This window comes from Toxotes jaculatrix, chromosome 3, assembly GCF_017976425.1.
Source record: "Toxotes jaculatrix isolate fToxJac2 chromosome 3, fToxJac2.pri, whole genome shotgun sequence".
Lineage (NCBI taxonomy): Eukaryota > Metazoa > Chordata > Actinopteri > Toxotidae > Toxotes > Toxotes jaculatrix.
This window is the reverse complement of record NC_054396.1, coordinates 26,188,469-26,202,596: the sequence shown is the minus strand read 5'-3', so window position 1 is coordinate 26,202,596 and position 14,128 is coordinate 26,188,469. Positions and strand designations below refer to the sequence as shown.

At 42.5% G+C, this 14,128-nt stretch overlaps 1 protein-coding gene across 2 annotated transcripts in view; it reads left to right on the top strand.

Moving 5' to 3' along the window:
- Positions 1 to 14,128, top strand: part of LOC121178841 (plasma membrane calcium-transporting ATPase 1-like) — a 79,543-nt gene that overhangs the window by 39,505 nt on the left and 25,910 nt on the right. For both annotated transcript variants that reach the window (XM_041033238.1, XM_041033237.1), the window contains exons 3-9: positions 1,837 to 2,034; positions 2,234 to 2,491; positions 2,679 to 2,804; positions 3,076 to 3,201; positions 6,507 to 6,542; positions 11,952 to 12,134; positions 13,826 to 14,040. In XM_041033238.1, the coding sequence (XP_040889172.1) occupies positions 1,837 to 2,034; positions 2,234 to 2,491; positions 2,679 to 2,804; positions 3,076 to 3,201; positions 6,507 to 6,542; positions 11,952 to 12,134; positions 13,826 to 14,040 (1,142 nt within the window). The remainder of the gene's footprint in view (positions 1 to 1,836; positions 2,035 to 2,233; positions 2,492 to 2,678; positions 2,805 to 3,075; positions 3,202 to 6,506; positions 6,543 to 11,951; positions 12,135 to 13,825; positions 14,041 to 14,128) is intronic.

Below are 14,128 nucleotides of genomic sequence, written 5' to 3'. Positions count from 1 at the left end.
GTGCGCCCGCAAATTGCTGCAAAGAAACACTGTTTACTGGAGTTAAAGCTAACGAGCTCAGAAAATCCTTCCGAAAGTGACGATAAATCCGACCCGCTGATTACTCTTCATTAATTAATATAGTACCATAAATAAACTGGTTGTATAAAATGTTTTTTCTAAAATCTAATTTTCACCCAATTTTAATAAAAGCTAAAAGCAAGGAGCTCTAAAGACGTAGCCCTCCTGCTCTGCCCCCTTGTAAGCATCCGTGTTGACTGAGAAATCTCTTTATTTTTATTGTCTTTATATGGAGAATGAACAAGCGTTAAATGTGAGTCACTGCTGGAAAATGACAGTCACAGCTCTGGAATCAGAAACTTACAGATATTGTTTTGTCTTCAGTGAGCAGAGGACTGTGAGAGATCTTTCTCACAGGGACTGGAAGCAAAACATCAACAACATTTTTCAGCTAACTGAACTAATCAATTAGTTGTAGACTTTTTGTGGCTGATAATTAAAGAAGCCTGTAGGTGAGGATAATGCCACATTACAGTACACATTAAATTTTATACATTCAAACATTATACTGTCAATAGGGCTGCAACCTGTGACCGTTTACGTTGATGATGAATCTATTTTTTGATTCTTGATTTCCAAATAAGTGTTTAACTGGGATTTTCAGTAGTTTTCTGTGAGCCACCTGATCCAGACCGGGTCGGTAAGATCAGGTGGTGTTGCACTGACGTGGAGCAGTTTGGCTTTGGTGGAGCAGCAGATTGTTTGTACAGCAGGGGTGGGCTCAGGTCAGTTCAGGCTGCCTTGGACTCATCACTACCACAGATCCAAAGACACACCCATTGTCCCCAACCTGTGGACGGGGGCCCACATAATGGGCCACAGGGTAAACCTGAAGGGTTGCAGGATCACTGACAGGAAGTCAGACATACTGATATTTTTTAGGTAAGGCAGAAAACAAAGCAACTAGCAGCTAATTGTGCATCTTTATGTTTCAAATCTATACATGGGAATTAATTTTCCAACAATAATGTACCATTTGTTTGACCTATTGGTCCATATATTCATCAAAATGTCCTTTCTGTCTTTCTAGACAGAAAGGAAGAAATGACGAATACAAAAATACATAAATTTTCTGGGTGGGACAAATCTGTTTTGGTGATTCGCCCAAAGAAAAAAAATACTGTATATGGAAACACTGCAGTCTTTCCCTGCAACAAAAGTAGGTCACGTTGCTAAACTACTGTTCATAGAAGTTTGTAAAATCCTTACTTTTCATAACTGTGGTGCATCCTCTGCCCTCACTGTGTGCGTAGATGAACAGCAATATACCAACCTAAACACATTTTCACTAAAGGGTGGAGACAGGAGTTGGCCTTCCTAACTGAGTACAAAACTAATTAATCTTGTAATCATGCACATAGAATACACAAGATAAAACGAGTAAATACACAATAGTTACTCAACAGTAATTCAACCAGGGCTGCCAATTATTTTCTCTAATAAAGCTTCCTAAAAGTAGAATTCATGGCGGTGCTCTTGTATTGGATTACATTGGATTGAGTATGTTCATACTTTGTACACTGCAAAGCCTTCCATCACACACCTGAAACTCATTTGTGTCTTGAAGTCTTCATCAAGCCGTGATGAAGGTTTCTATCCAAATCAGGGTAGTGTCAGCTGTGCTTTATCGTTTATTTTCCTCAGATCTCCTTGGATTTTTCTTTGATGGCTCCAAAGAGCATTAAGTGTGGTTCAAGAGTGATTGAAACAGCTTATGTCCTTCTCGAGTTTTTTTGGATTGATGCGAACATTAATGTCTTGTGTTTGTGTCTGCAGGTCTGTCTGGTAACCCCGTCGATCTGGAGAAACGTCACACGGCATTTGGAAAAAACTTCATCCCCCCCAAGAAGCCCAAGACATTCCTGCAGCTGGTGTGGGAGGCTCTGCAAGACGTCACGCTTATAATCCTGGAAATCGCTGCCATCATCTCGCTGGGCCTGTCCTTCTACCATCCACCAGGAGGCGACAGTGAAGGTCAGTGCAGTCATCTGCAAAAAAAAAAAGTAATGCAAAGACAGGACCGTTGATATAAGTACACGTAGATCATGCACTCACCATTTTATTTTATTAATTGTGTGTATGTAAATTTTGAGGTTTTAGTAATGCAGGGTACTTGGACTTGACATATTTGGTAATAATGATTCCAGTTCAACATGTCCTCGTCCTCTCACAGCATGTGGCCAGGTCGCAGGTGGTGTCGAGGACGAGGGCGAGGCCCAGGCTGGCTGGATCGAGGGTGCTGCCATTTTGTTCTCGGTCATCATCGTGGTCCTGGTGACGGCCTTCAACGATTGGTCCAAGGAGAAGCAGTTCCGTGGGCTGCAGAGTCGCATCGAGCAGGAACAGAAGTTCACCGTCATCCGCAAAGGCCAGGTCATCCAGATTCCTGTGGCAGAGATCGTGGTGGGAGACATCGCTCAGATAAAATACGGTACGAAACGAACCACCCACTTTTCTGGCAAGGTTTTCCGCCAGATATTTGAACTTGGCCTTATTTAAACCTTATTTAAGCATTAGTAGGAGAGTTAAACAGTTTGTATTCAGTTTGGTTTATGTAATAGAGTGAAGCAAAAATCTGTTGAATAAGACCCTTTGACTTCTGACCTCTGCACTTGCAGGAGATCTGCTGCCTGCTGATGGGATCCTGATCCAAGGCAACGACCTGAAGATTGACGAGAGCTCTCTGACTGGAGAATCCGACCAGGTTCGCAAGTCTTTGGAGAAGGACCCTATGCTGCTGTCCGGTGAGTGCCTGTTCACAGTCATATGACGTGGACCAACATGAATTATGATGGTCTGAAGTGATTTTGCTAATGTTCATTAGCTTTAAACAAAAAGGTTTAATTCTTGCGTAGAAAAGTTTTTGGGCCTGATAATATCAGTCCTTGAGGAATTCCACAAGCAGAAAATAAATGATTTGACAATAATCTAAAATAAAAAAAAATGACGGTAATACAGCCTAAGCTAAAAACCAAGTTTCAGTTGTGACTCGTAGCTTTTTGAATCTTTCCTCAGGAACCCACGTGATGGAGGGATCAGGCAGGATGGTGGTGTCAGCCGTCGGCCTCAACTCTCAAACCGGCATCATCTTTACTCTCCTGGGTGCCAGTGAGAACGACGAAGAGAAGAAGGTCAAGAAAAGTAAGACATGAGACAAAGCCTGCCCATGTTGAAAAACACAATTCATGATCAAATGTTGAAGGTCATACAAGAACAGTAATTGTGTGAAGTGTTGGGAGGGCTGTTTGGCTAGAAAGACGACTATCACCGTGTCAGCTTCTGAATATTTCTGCTCTACTGTTTGAACAGTGCAGATTGGAAATATTTGCACGTTTTTATCAGCTGGTGTTGAATTGAAGTTTCTCCTGTCATAGCTGACTCTGTCAGCAGGTAGTCTTCATCCAGTCTGGGCTGATAAGAAAAGAGCTCTTTGAAGGGTCTAATTGTAGTATTTTAACATTATTTAGCTTCAGTCTGAGCATAAAAGCATTGTGGGTGAATAAATGAGACCACGGATGAGGTGACCTGTAGTGATGATGTTCTATTACACTGTGATCTTATCTGCTGAGCAACAGCTAAACACAGCTGACATGAGATCTGACCAAAGGGGATGTTTACACTAACAGCAACAGTTTCACAAGTTTACTTCTGAGTGTTCACTAACCTCCCACCCCCACCCAAACAGCAACGTCCAGTCACAGCAAGCAACCATAACAAGGCATGGCAGATCTGTCAGTGTTTGGATTTCTCCGCACATTAAATCTGATGTACATTGTGTAATAAGAGAGATACTCTGCATCAGAGTTTGTAGGGTGGCGTCATTTGCAGCCATCGTAAGCTGCTAACATTAGCATGCCTGGCTAAATAGCTTACTGCCTACAGTTGTAACCAAGGGCGTATTTTGGCTGGACCGCAACACTGGGGCCAGCCCTATTTACGCAAATGTCTGTCGCTGACTCACTGATTGGTTGGCCGATTGCTACGTGACTAAGTGATGAAGTTACACCATTCATTGACTGACTGTTAAAAACGTCCTTCCATTGACTTTTAAAACTGAAAAGCTGCTTTTGTTTGCTTCTGTCTGAAATCAAAGACTCATTGTCTCAAAAACTTGCTATGAATTTTGATGGTAAATCAGTTTGATGGTAAAACCCACCTTTAACTGAATATGAGGTGGTGAATGTTTCTCATCACTCCACACTGAACTGAACGGTGTTTCCACACAGACCCTGAAAGAATCTGTTTCACTGGTCACCTGAATAAATACATCATCATGGTCTCATTTATTTGTGGTAGCTTACGGCCATTATGCTGAGGTATTGATTTGGCAGTGATGTAATGTTGGTTGAAAATGTGAAATGCACATTTTGTTTACATACAATTGCTTTTTGAAGTGGAACCCTTCAAAAAGCCAAAGTCCAGACGATCCTTGTACTATCACAGAGCAGTTTGATGTAAACCAACAGGCTTCTGCAGTCGGTCTCTATTGCTTTTGATTTGCTTGTGATCATGCTAACCCCCTTTTACTCATGTCCTTTTCTTTAATTTGTTTATGTCTGATCATTTGATTTGTTTGCTAAAGTTTGAGTTTGTCAGGCATTCATTGTGAACTGGCTGAATGGACCAGCTCAGCGGAGAGAGAGACGCTCAGGTTTACATGTTGTCGGCCTCCAGTCACTGATTTTAAAAACACAAACTTGTACTGAATTCCTAATGAGGAAAACCACAAGGCGAGTTTTCAGATTCAACAGATTCAACTTCAGATTAGCATCTCATACATGTGTCTGGAGTGCTACACTCCATTCCTGGCTCCCAACCATAGCCTTAATCTGCACCTCATTTCAACCAAAATCCTAAAACCAAGTCTGAACCTTTAAAAAGAAGTGAGGACTGGACAAAATGGCCCCAGTTTTCCAAGATGCCCTCGCTAAACGTCCGCACTGCCCAGCACTGTCCTCATTTTCCAAAAATGTCCACACCCACCAAGTGTGAAGCTTTAATTAGTCCTCACAAATATAGAAGTGCAAGAACGCACATTTGCGTTCTGGTAGCAGCAGACACACAGCAGATTTTACGGTCACACATGGCTGCATCAACTCACTGTAGACACACACAGACACACATTCATGCATTTGTTTTGAGTCTCACCCATTGGTTATCTTAGAGGCATTCAGCCTTCAGTATGTGCAAACACACACACACACTTGCAGCACTTCAGTCCCAGTCATCAATCACAAAGCACCACCTGAATAACAAAGAGCTGTGTGTGTGTGTGTGTGTGTGTGTGTGTGTTTGTGTGTGTGTGTGTGTGTGTGTGTGTGTGGATGTTGGCTTTGACCTTGCCGAACCTCCTTTCACAATAAAAACAGAGAGCTCCATATTAGGGCAACAGGAAGTTAATGTCCCTTTGGAGGAAAACTCACCTGACTTGCAGCTGTCACACACACACGCTGTCACATGTCTGATCAATACATGATCACAAGGTCAAGGACAGCTTACAAGGATCAATAACAGATGTTTAGATCCACATGAGCATATTCAAACAGCCATGAAGGTCAGAGTTCAGTGAAGAGAGAAGGCTGAAATCCCTTAGTCAATGATGACCGATGTTAAAACATCATTTGAGAGAACCTGTTGTCTTGTCCTGTCCTTTCACAATAAGTGTTTAAGCACTGGAAGGGTAACTGTGAAGTTGACCAATCAGCAGCCTCCTCACCATATCAATCCATTTCAGAACCATTGTTATTAGCTCGTGTGAAATTGGATCGAACCTCAGCCTCGAAAAATCAAGCTCTTGAAAACTGATTTTTTTGAATTTATTAGAAAGCCAACAGTAGAGAGATGATGGGAAATGAAATGACAGAGGGAAGCGGCATTCAACAAAGATTCCCTGCCAGGGACGAAACAGCAGGTAAACAAAACAAAGTGAAATAGAAAACAAAATTGAGTTACAAGATACAGAAATGGGGGGGACTGATTAATACCACTGTATACGCTGTCTCAGGGTGACCTGTGTTTAAATAAACTGTGTATCTGGAAAGTGTAACCTGAAAACAGATCTTATTAGCCAACCCTCAGACAATGTTTAATAGTAATGTATATACACTGAAACAATAGACCTACTAAAAGGGATTTTCCATATAAACTGAGCATTACATGATATCAAGCCATTACCGTTTAACTTTTAACTTTTAATTTTTATTCATTTTGTTGACTGATATATTGATAAATTGATAAAACATTGTGGCCGTTGGTTCTCCGCTGCAGGAAGTCATGTGTCTCTCTCCTCTGATTGGTCCATTCCTGCCCACAACACACACACGACACACACACACCTGTGGGTTTCTATCAGTTTGAACTTTTGTGTTTTCCCTCGGTTTGATTTGATCTTATTTTTCCTTTGAGCCATTTTATCAGCATTCCGCCCTCTCTCTCTGTCCGAACAGGTAAAAAACAAGGACCCCCTGAAAATCGCAACAAAGGTAACCCCTCCATTCATCCATCTGTCCCTCTCTGTCCCTCCATCCTCCCTGTTACTCACCCCCTCCTCACCCTCCACCCAGCGGCAGGAGGGGAGTATCCAGTCCATTTCTCTCTCTCTCCTGTAAAAAGGGGGACTTCTTTCGCCTTGCTTTACCTGTCAAAGGGTGCAACTCTCAACCTTCAAGTCTTTGACAGCCAATCACAGCGTCTACAGTCGTCATGGCGAGTTATATTTTGGGCTCAATTCTGAGTGAATGATGGGGCGTTTTGAGCACGGAAAAATTGTTTTTGCAAGAACACCAATTATATTTTGTAGAGAAATGATCAATGAATGATGAATGTTTTAATTTAAGAAAAATATGTGATCAGTAAATGTAATTGCATGTTATTATCCATATTAATGTGCAATAATAACCTCTCACTCTGTTTTGCTCATTTGCTCTTTAACTAAGCTAGTAAGCTAACCTCGCGCTCACCAGCTACACAGCCAAGGCACTGATATCATAAATGTAGTGTGCCTCTAAATTCAAATAAATCTAAATCTGAAATTAGTCAGAAAATATTACGATAGTCAAATAACTGTTTAAGTCATTTTTATGAGGTCCATTCCAGCTTCTCAAACTCGAATATTTGCAGGCTTTCTTTGTCGTCTTTGATGGTAACTGAAAATCTTTGGGTTCTGGACTTGTGGTCAGAGAAAACAAACAATTCCAATATTAGACTTTTGGAAATTTTAATGGGCGTTTGACTTTATTTGCTAAAGTTATTTATTGAGTGATAATTTCTCTACAAAATATAAATAATGTGCTTGTGAAAACTCTGTTTCTGTCCTCAAAATGTCCCAGACTTAACATGCTAGTCTGACCTCTCAGGTGTCCTTGGTGTGTGACGCTGTGCTGAGATCAAGTGCTCCTTTGGTGCCTTTAAATGTTTAATATGTAATGGATTTGACGAATGAGTGACTGAGTGTGTGAGTGTGTGTGTGTGTGTGTGCGTGCGTGCGTGCGTGCGTGCGTGTGTGTGCGCGTGTGTGTGGGGGGGGGGGTGACGTCATCGCTCCAAACTCGACCAGCCAACCGTCCTCTGTGTCCCGTGTGATCCAACACATGCCCAACTTCCTCTGCAAGCTGTCTCAACACGCACACACGTAGACACACACATTCATGCGCACACACACACAGAGCTCCCCTCCTCACGACCTCCCATGGTTTGAGCATCTGCTGCAGGCAGAATGCTTCTTGATGTACACAGAAACACACACACACACACACACACACACACTGCTCCTGGACGCTCATCACAGTTTTGCACACAGAAATAATTCACAGAGCTGCAGTCACAGGCGACCTCCACTAAAAACACATTAAGAGCAAAGCACCTACAGTCACATCATCTACTCTGCCCAGCGAGCATCCTCACCAACTCTGCAGCTCTACTGAGCTTTTTAGCCTCTTTTAGCTCTTCATTTTGGTTTAAATGGCAGATCAACTGTATGGCTCAGTCTCCAGCAGCAGCAGCAGACAGCTGTCTTTACATGACTCCAGTGGGACGATGTTTCTCTGCTCCTGCTGGATGTGGACGGAGGCAACTGTCTGCACTTTATAATGTGTCAGAGCTGGCAGAGACGTTCTTTTGACCTCTAGTGGTCAAAAAAAAATTGAGCTTGAAAAAATAGAATTGATAGTCACTAAATTAAAAATTAAACACACATTGTCAGGTATTTCTGATAGCTTCAAAAGCTACCGCTTTACATTTTTTGGGGGGATCACTGTAAAGCTACTGTCATTGAAGCTTCACACTTCCTGCAGATGTTTCACTCTAAAAGCCTAAAAAAAAGTGTGTGCAGGAAGTTTAACTGACAGCGCTTAAAACAGAAAAGTAGAAGCAACTTGAAATAAATAGTGAATGAAAACAGTTTGGTTTTATAAACAGAAAGTATTTTCAGCAGAGAGGTGAGTATGACGTGACTGTGTCCTTGCACTGATGGAATTACTCGTGTGGAAATGTACTACATTTTTGAAGACAGCAGGTAAACACAGGAAGTTTCTTTCAACATCAAAGTAAAACAGGTGCAGACTAGAAAACACGGAGGATTTTTGTTAAAATTAATTCTATCACTACAACAAAAGTCATGACATACTCACCACTCTGCTGCTCTCACTTTATCTTTTGACGCTAATATTGTTTTCATTCACTGATAAGTTCCAATTAGTCTACTTTGCTTTGTGTTTTCGATCAATGTTAACATCATTGAAACTAAACACTTCCTACTGACAGTAGAAAGGAAAGAGGGGGGATTTTTCATGTGAAGTTAGAGTGAGGACTCATTGTATTTAAGAATTAATGGAGGATCAGTTAGAATTTTCCCACCACATGGTTCAATACATTTATTATGCTCTAATGAATGTGACTCTCTGTTGACACCGATGAGAAAAACAAACTGATCCCAGCAGTGCCGTGATGTTTTTTTGGCTGTTCGGAGGCTGTCGGTGTGTGTGGGAGTTGCACCCTTACAGTATTAGTGGGCTGTGGGCTGTCGTCTGTTTGTGAACCTTCAGTTTCTTTTTCTTTCTTTTTTTTTTTTTTTCTTTTTTCGCCTTTGATTCCTCTCATTTCTCTCACTGTTGCCTCCTTGCAGGGTGTTGCTCAGGACTTCATGTTGTCTTGTAATCACTGTTTGACTCTCTCCCTCCTCTCTGTTATTTTTATGTCTTGCTGAAGTCTCCTGCAGCCTCCACAGCTCTGCAGCCTCCTCTACCTCCTCCTGTCTCTCTCTGTCGTGGTTCTGCATCGCTGTCGTTTTTCGTTTTTTGGGGTGATCCTTTGAGCTTGTCTTCTGTTTGTTGACTTGCTTTCTTTTTTATTGTCAGACACCCCCCCTCCCCTCTGCCCGCCATGCGTTCTCCCATGGTTCAGTGCTGCGCCTGTTTACAGTTCTGTGGTTGGTCAGTGGGTCTCAGTCCTGTTCATGTGAAGCTGTGTCAGTTAGTTGTATGTTGTGGCTTGTCTTCAGAGTGGACCATGTGCATAAAGCTCACAGCTTCCTGGTTTGACACCGACTCATCCCCACATTCAGAATGTCTAAATGTCATGTCGAGGTCGCGCTGTCCTGAAATTACTTCCCTTTTAGCGAAGTTCAGTGTGGGGAGCTTCTCATTATCAACTCGATGAAACTCTGAGTGAGCCAATCACACTGACAGTGAAGGAGTAGTTTGGGATTAAAGTGTCGTAAAGCACACATAAATACACGTTAAAGATATGCTCTCTGGTTTCGTGCTAACATCCCCAAATCTTTGAATGTCCAAGATCACTGTAGATGTATTTTTTTTTTACAAAATATCAACAGTGATCTGGGAGGATATTTCTTTTTTAGAGACCTTGAGACTCATACAAGATGCCAGTACCATAAATGTTCGTGCAAATAACCCCTCTACCTCCCAACCTTCAGTGCAGCCCTAGCCACCCCACCAGCCTCTGTTATTTTTTCTTATAGGCTATATGCTGTTGTAGTGTTTTTGCTGTGTGGAGAAAGGCGGGCTCTCTGTGCATGATTAGTCATGTACAACTAAATCTGTGAGTGCGTCGAGTTTCCTTTAAATCAAGAACATCCTGTTTGTACAGCTGTTTCTTACATGAGGCTTGACCAGTGAATTTGTTTTAATACATTTCAATTATAACTTTCTGCTGGAAACTTTCCACTCCCAAACGCTGCAGATTCCAAACCTCATTATTATTATAGACTTATTTTGCTTTTGGCTGCTTCCAGTAGAAGTTTCTGCAGCAGAAAACAAAAACTGATATAGATGTGATCGAAACAGTCACCTTTGCAGACCCTACAGGCTTCGTTGTTTGACAGCAGTAGATAATAAAAATAGGAAAAAAGGAACAAGTTTTCCAATGGATGTGTTCCCCCATTCATTTGGAATTTTATTTGAAATGCTTTAAAATCACCTGGTTATGTTTTGGATAAGCTGGGGCAGAGTTTCTCAGCAGTGAACAGATGAGAGTTTGCTTGTTATTGAAAAACTTTTTACTGGTCATCCAGGAATCTCAGCCTGCTTTATGTCCATGATCTGTTGGTATTGTTGGTTCCAGAAGTGATGTTGATATTGTTACCAGCAGTGACTCTCCAACAGGGTTCAGTACAGGAAAACACAGTCGGCTGATGGACAGCATTTGAGTATTTGTGTATTTAATTTAATGGCCCAATCAGACATTTCCAGTATTTAATGTTAATAATCTAACAGAAATTATGGGATTTCAGAATAAAATCATCCCAGTTTCAGTGGGTGTTGTCAGCTCAGTTGTTCACGAGGACAAACAGCACATCAAACATCAGTGTGTCAGATTAGTTGTAGATCTGTTTCCGTTCATCACATTCTCACATTTCTTTGGTATGGAAATATGACAAACAGCAGTGGATGGAGGAAGTGCAGCTGAGTTCAGTGTAAGCTCTTCAGCGGAGATCAAACAGATAAAAAAAAAAAAAAAAAAAAAAAAAGCTGCGGTTACAGTACTACAGTCCAAACAGGATCACAGCTGATGAGGTGAAATGCAAATACACAGTTTGTTTATGCAAATGAGGAGCAGAGCCGCCGAGCAGGACGTGAAACCAGACGCCATGTCAGACTTCAGAGCCCAGCTTCGTTCCAAACTCTGAGCTCTGATGTGTGTGATTGACAGCCCCCTGTTAAATCCTCTGTGTTGTATCTGCTGTTCTCTGTTCTGTCTGCTGCTCTTCATTATGACCTGCTGCTCCCAACTCGTCTCTGACACTCTCTGAAAGCTACCTGGACCTTTTCATGAATGTTCTGTGATCATAAAATGATGACATGCTGCTCTCTGCATTCAGCCAAAGGGTCACCATGTTAATGATAAAGAGTCAGGGGTCTTTTCTGATCTCTGAGAAAACTCGTCCGACGTTTTCAACTTTCCCTCCGGCTGAATCTGTAACGCTTTCTCTGCCTCTCTGCCCTCTATCCCCAAACCACTCCTGAACCCTCATCCCTTCTTCTTTTTGTTTTGTTTTGTAATTTATTATTATTTTTTTATTGATTTAATCCATTCACCTTTTGTCCACCTTTCCTACCTTGTTCTCTCCTCCCGATTCCTCTCTTCCATCTTCATTCCTAAATATACAACCATCTACCTTTTTCACCATCTGTTTTCTCCATCCCAATCCATGACTCACCATCCCAAAACTCGCTCTCTCATCCTCCTTCATCTTCACCTCTTCCTCGTCACGAACCCTTTCCCGACCTCCCCTGAACCTCCTCCTCCTCATCTCTCTTTACTCCTTACACCTGTTCTGCCTTTCTCCTCACTCATTTACCCCTTAACACCTTCGTCCTCCTCCTCCTTTTACCCCTCAACCACCACCTTATCCTCCCACACCCCTCCTGCTCCAGCCAAGACCCAGGACGGCATTGCCCTGGAGATCCAGCCGCTGAAGAGTGAGGAGGCCGCCGAGTCGGAGGAGAAGGAGGAGAAAGAGGAGGCCAAACCAGTGAAGAAGGTCAACGTGACAAAGAAGGAGAAGTCGGTGCTGCAGGGCAAACTGACCAGGCTGGCTGTACAGATCGGGAAAGCTGGTGAGGGGCACAGACACACACACACATGCATTCCCTCGCCCCTTACCCTAACCTAAATCTAATTCTAACCTGAACCCTAGAACCAGGTCTTCACAGCCATTTAAACTTGTGAGGTCCATTAGCACTGCACACTGACTACTCGTGTATTCACGGATAACAACGTGTGGCCATGGTGCAGGTAATCGGATCAAAGCTGTGATGAGTCTGTAAAGACAGGGAGCCCGAAGGTGCCTTGACAGTCACTGGAAACACAACACTGTGCTGTAGCTCATCTCTCCTTTGTGTGCGAATGCCAACACACGCTCAGAAGTTGTAGCCCTGCTGTTTGGAGTGGTGAAGGTGATGTTATTGTTCATCAGCACTGAATATTTAATGTTAGAGAAGCTCTGAATGAAGCACAGCTATTGCAGGCTGGTGTGTTGTGCTCACCTCTCCGCCGGCGTCTGTGAAGGCTTTTCAATATTATCAGTATGTTACAGCTTCCAGCCAGGCTAAATTCAGTCAGAACCAGAGGTCTCCAAACATGGTTCTCGCAAAGTTGTGATACCAGAGCAACTCAAAACGGATAAATTTTGAGTGGAAAGCACAGATTATTAAAGCTGAACACTGCAACTCACTGGTCAAAGCAACTAACCTGTTAAGAATCTGTGCTTATACTGAGAATCTTCTTTATACTGAGCATTTGTTTTTTCTGGATGATATGACTTAGAATAATCATCCTTTAACACACAAGTGTTTCAAAATCAACAGCTTCTGCTTGTTGCATCTTTTACGTAGTTTCGTTGAGCCAGTTTTTGTGCTAAGCTAGGCTAACACGTCCTGGACGCGCAGAGGTGAAACTCATCTTCTCTCCTGATTCTGGAGAAGACAGAGAACAAGGGGATTTCCAGAAATCTGGGACTGTTCCTTTAATAGCGCACAAAGTGCTCAGGAAGGGGATGGAGGGGCTGCGGGTCAGAATGCACTCAGTTTTATTGAATGGATGATTTATTGGGAACACGATTCATCCCGGAATTGAAGGTATTTTCTGTGTCATTTCAATTGACCTTAATACACTGAGGGGTTTTCAGGACAGAGTGTTGGGGGGGGGTGGCTTCAGTAATAAACTGCCCCTCATTACTGGGCAGAAATAGAATTCGGGCCAAAACACTTTGACGATAGGTGACAGACAGGAGAGATGACGCAGGAAAACACGAGCAGTGGATTTTTCCTGTCTCACCTGTCCTCACCTGTTTCTGATTTTACACTCAGGATGTTCACAGACAAGTAACAACTTTTTCCCCCTTTTTGTAAGTGTATTGTAGTATATTGTAAGTGGCAGGCTTCCTGTTACGCCTGAATTTTTACCTTAATTTTGCATCCAGACCTCGCCACTCTGCTGAAATATAACCCAGCAACACCTTTTTTTTTGGCTGTTGTTCGATCAAGTAAAACATTAGGATAAATGCAAAGAGTCATGCCTTTTCAGCTGTTTGATAGCTGATAGTAGAGGCAAACAGAAAACATGGAGAGAGAGCAAAGGGGATGACATGGAACAAGGGACAGCTGTCCTCAAACTTTTTTTTTTTTTCAGCAAACTGCTGTTAACCTTTTTCAGACGTCAGATTGTGATTTTAACCTAACCTCTGTATATAAAACAAACTTATAGGACGTGTGCTTGTCTTAGAACTCGCTCTGCTCATTCCAACCAGGTCTGATCATGTCGGCTGTGACCGTCATCATCCTTATCCTCTTCTTTGTGATCGACACCTTCGGGATCCAGGGTCGGTCCTGGGTGGCCGAGTGCACCCCCATCTACATCCAGTACTTTGTCAAGTTCTTCATCATTGGTGTGACAGTGCTGGTGGTGGCCGTTCCTGAGGGGCTGCCGCTCGCTGTCACCATCTCCCTGGCCTACTCTGTCAAAGTAAGCAGGATGGGAAGCAAATGGGACTGTGGGAAATGTAATATCAATAGATTTTTAACTCCTTAAACATGTCATGTCATGAAGTTTT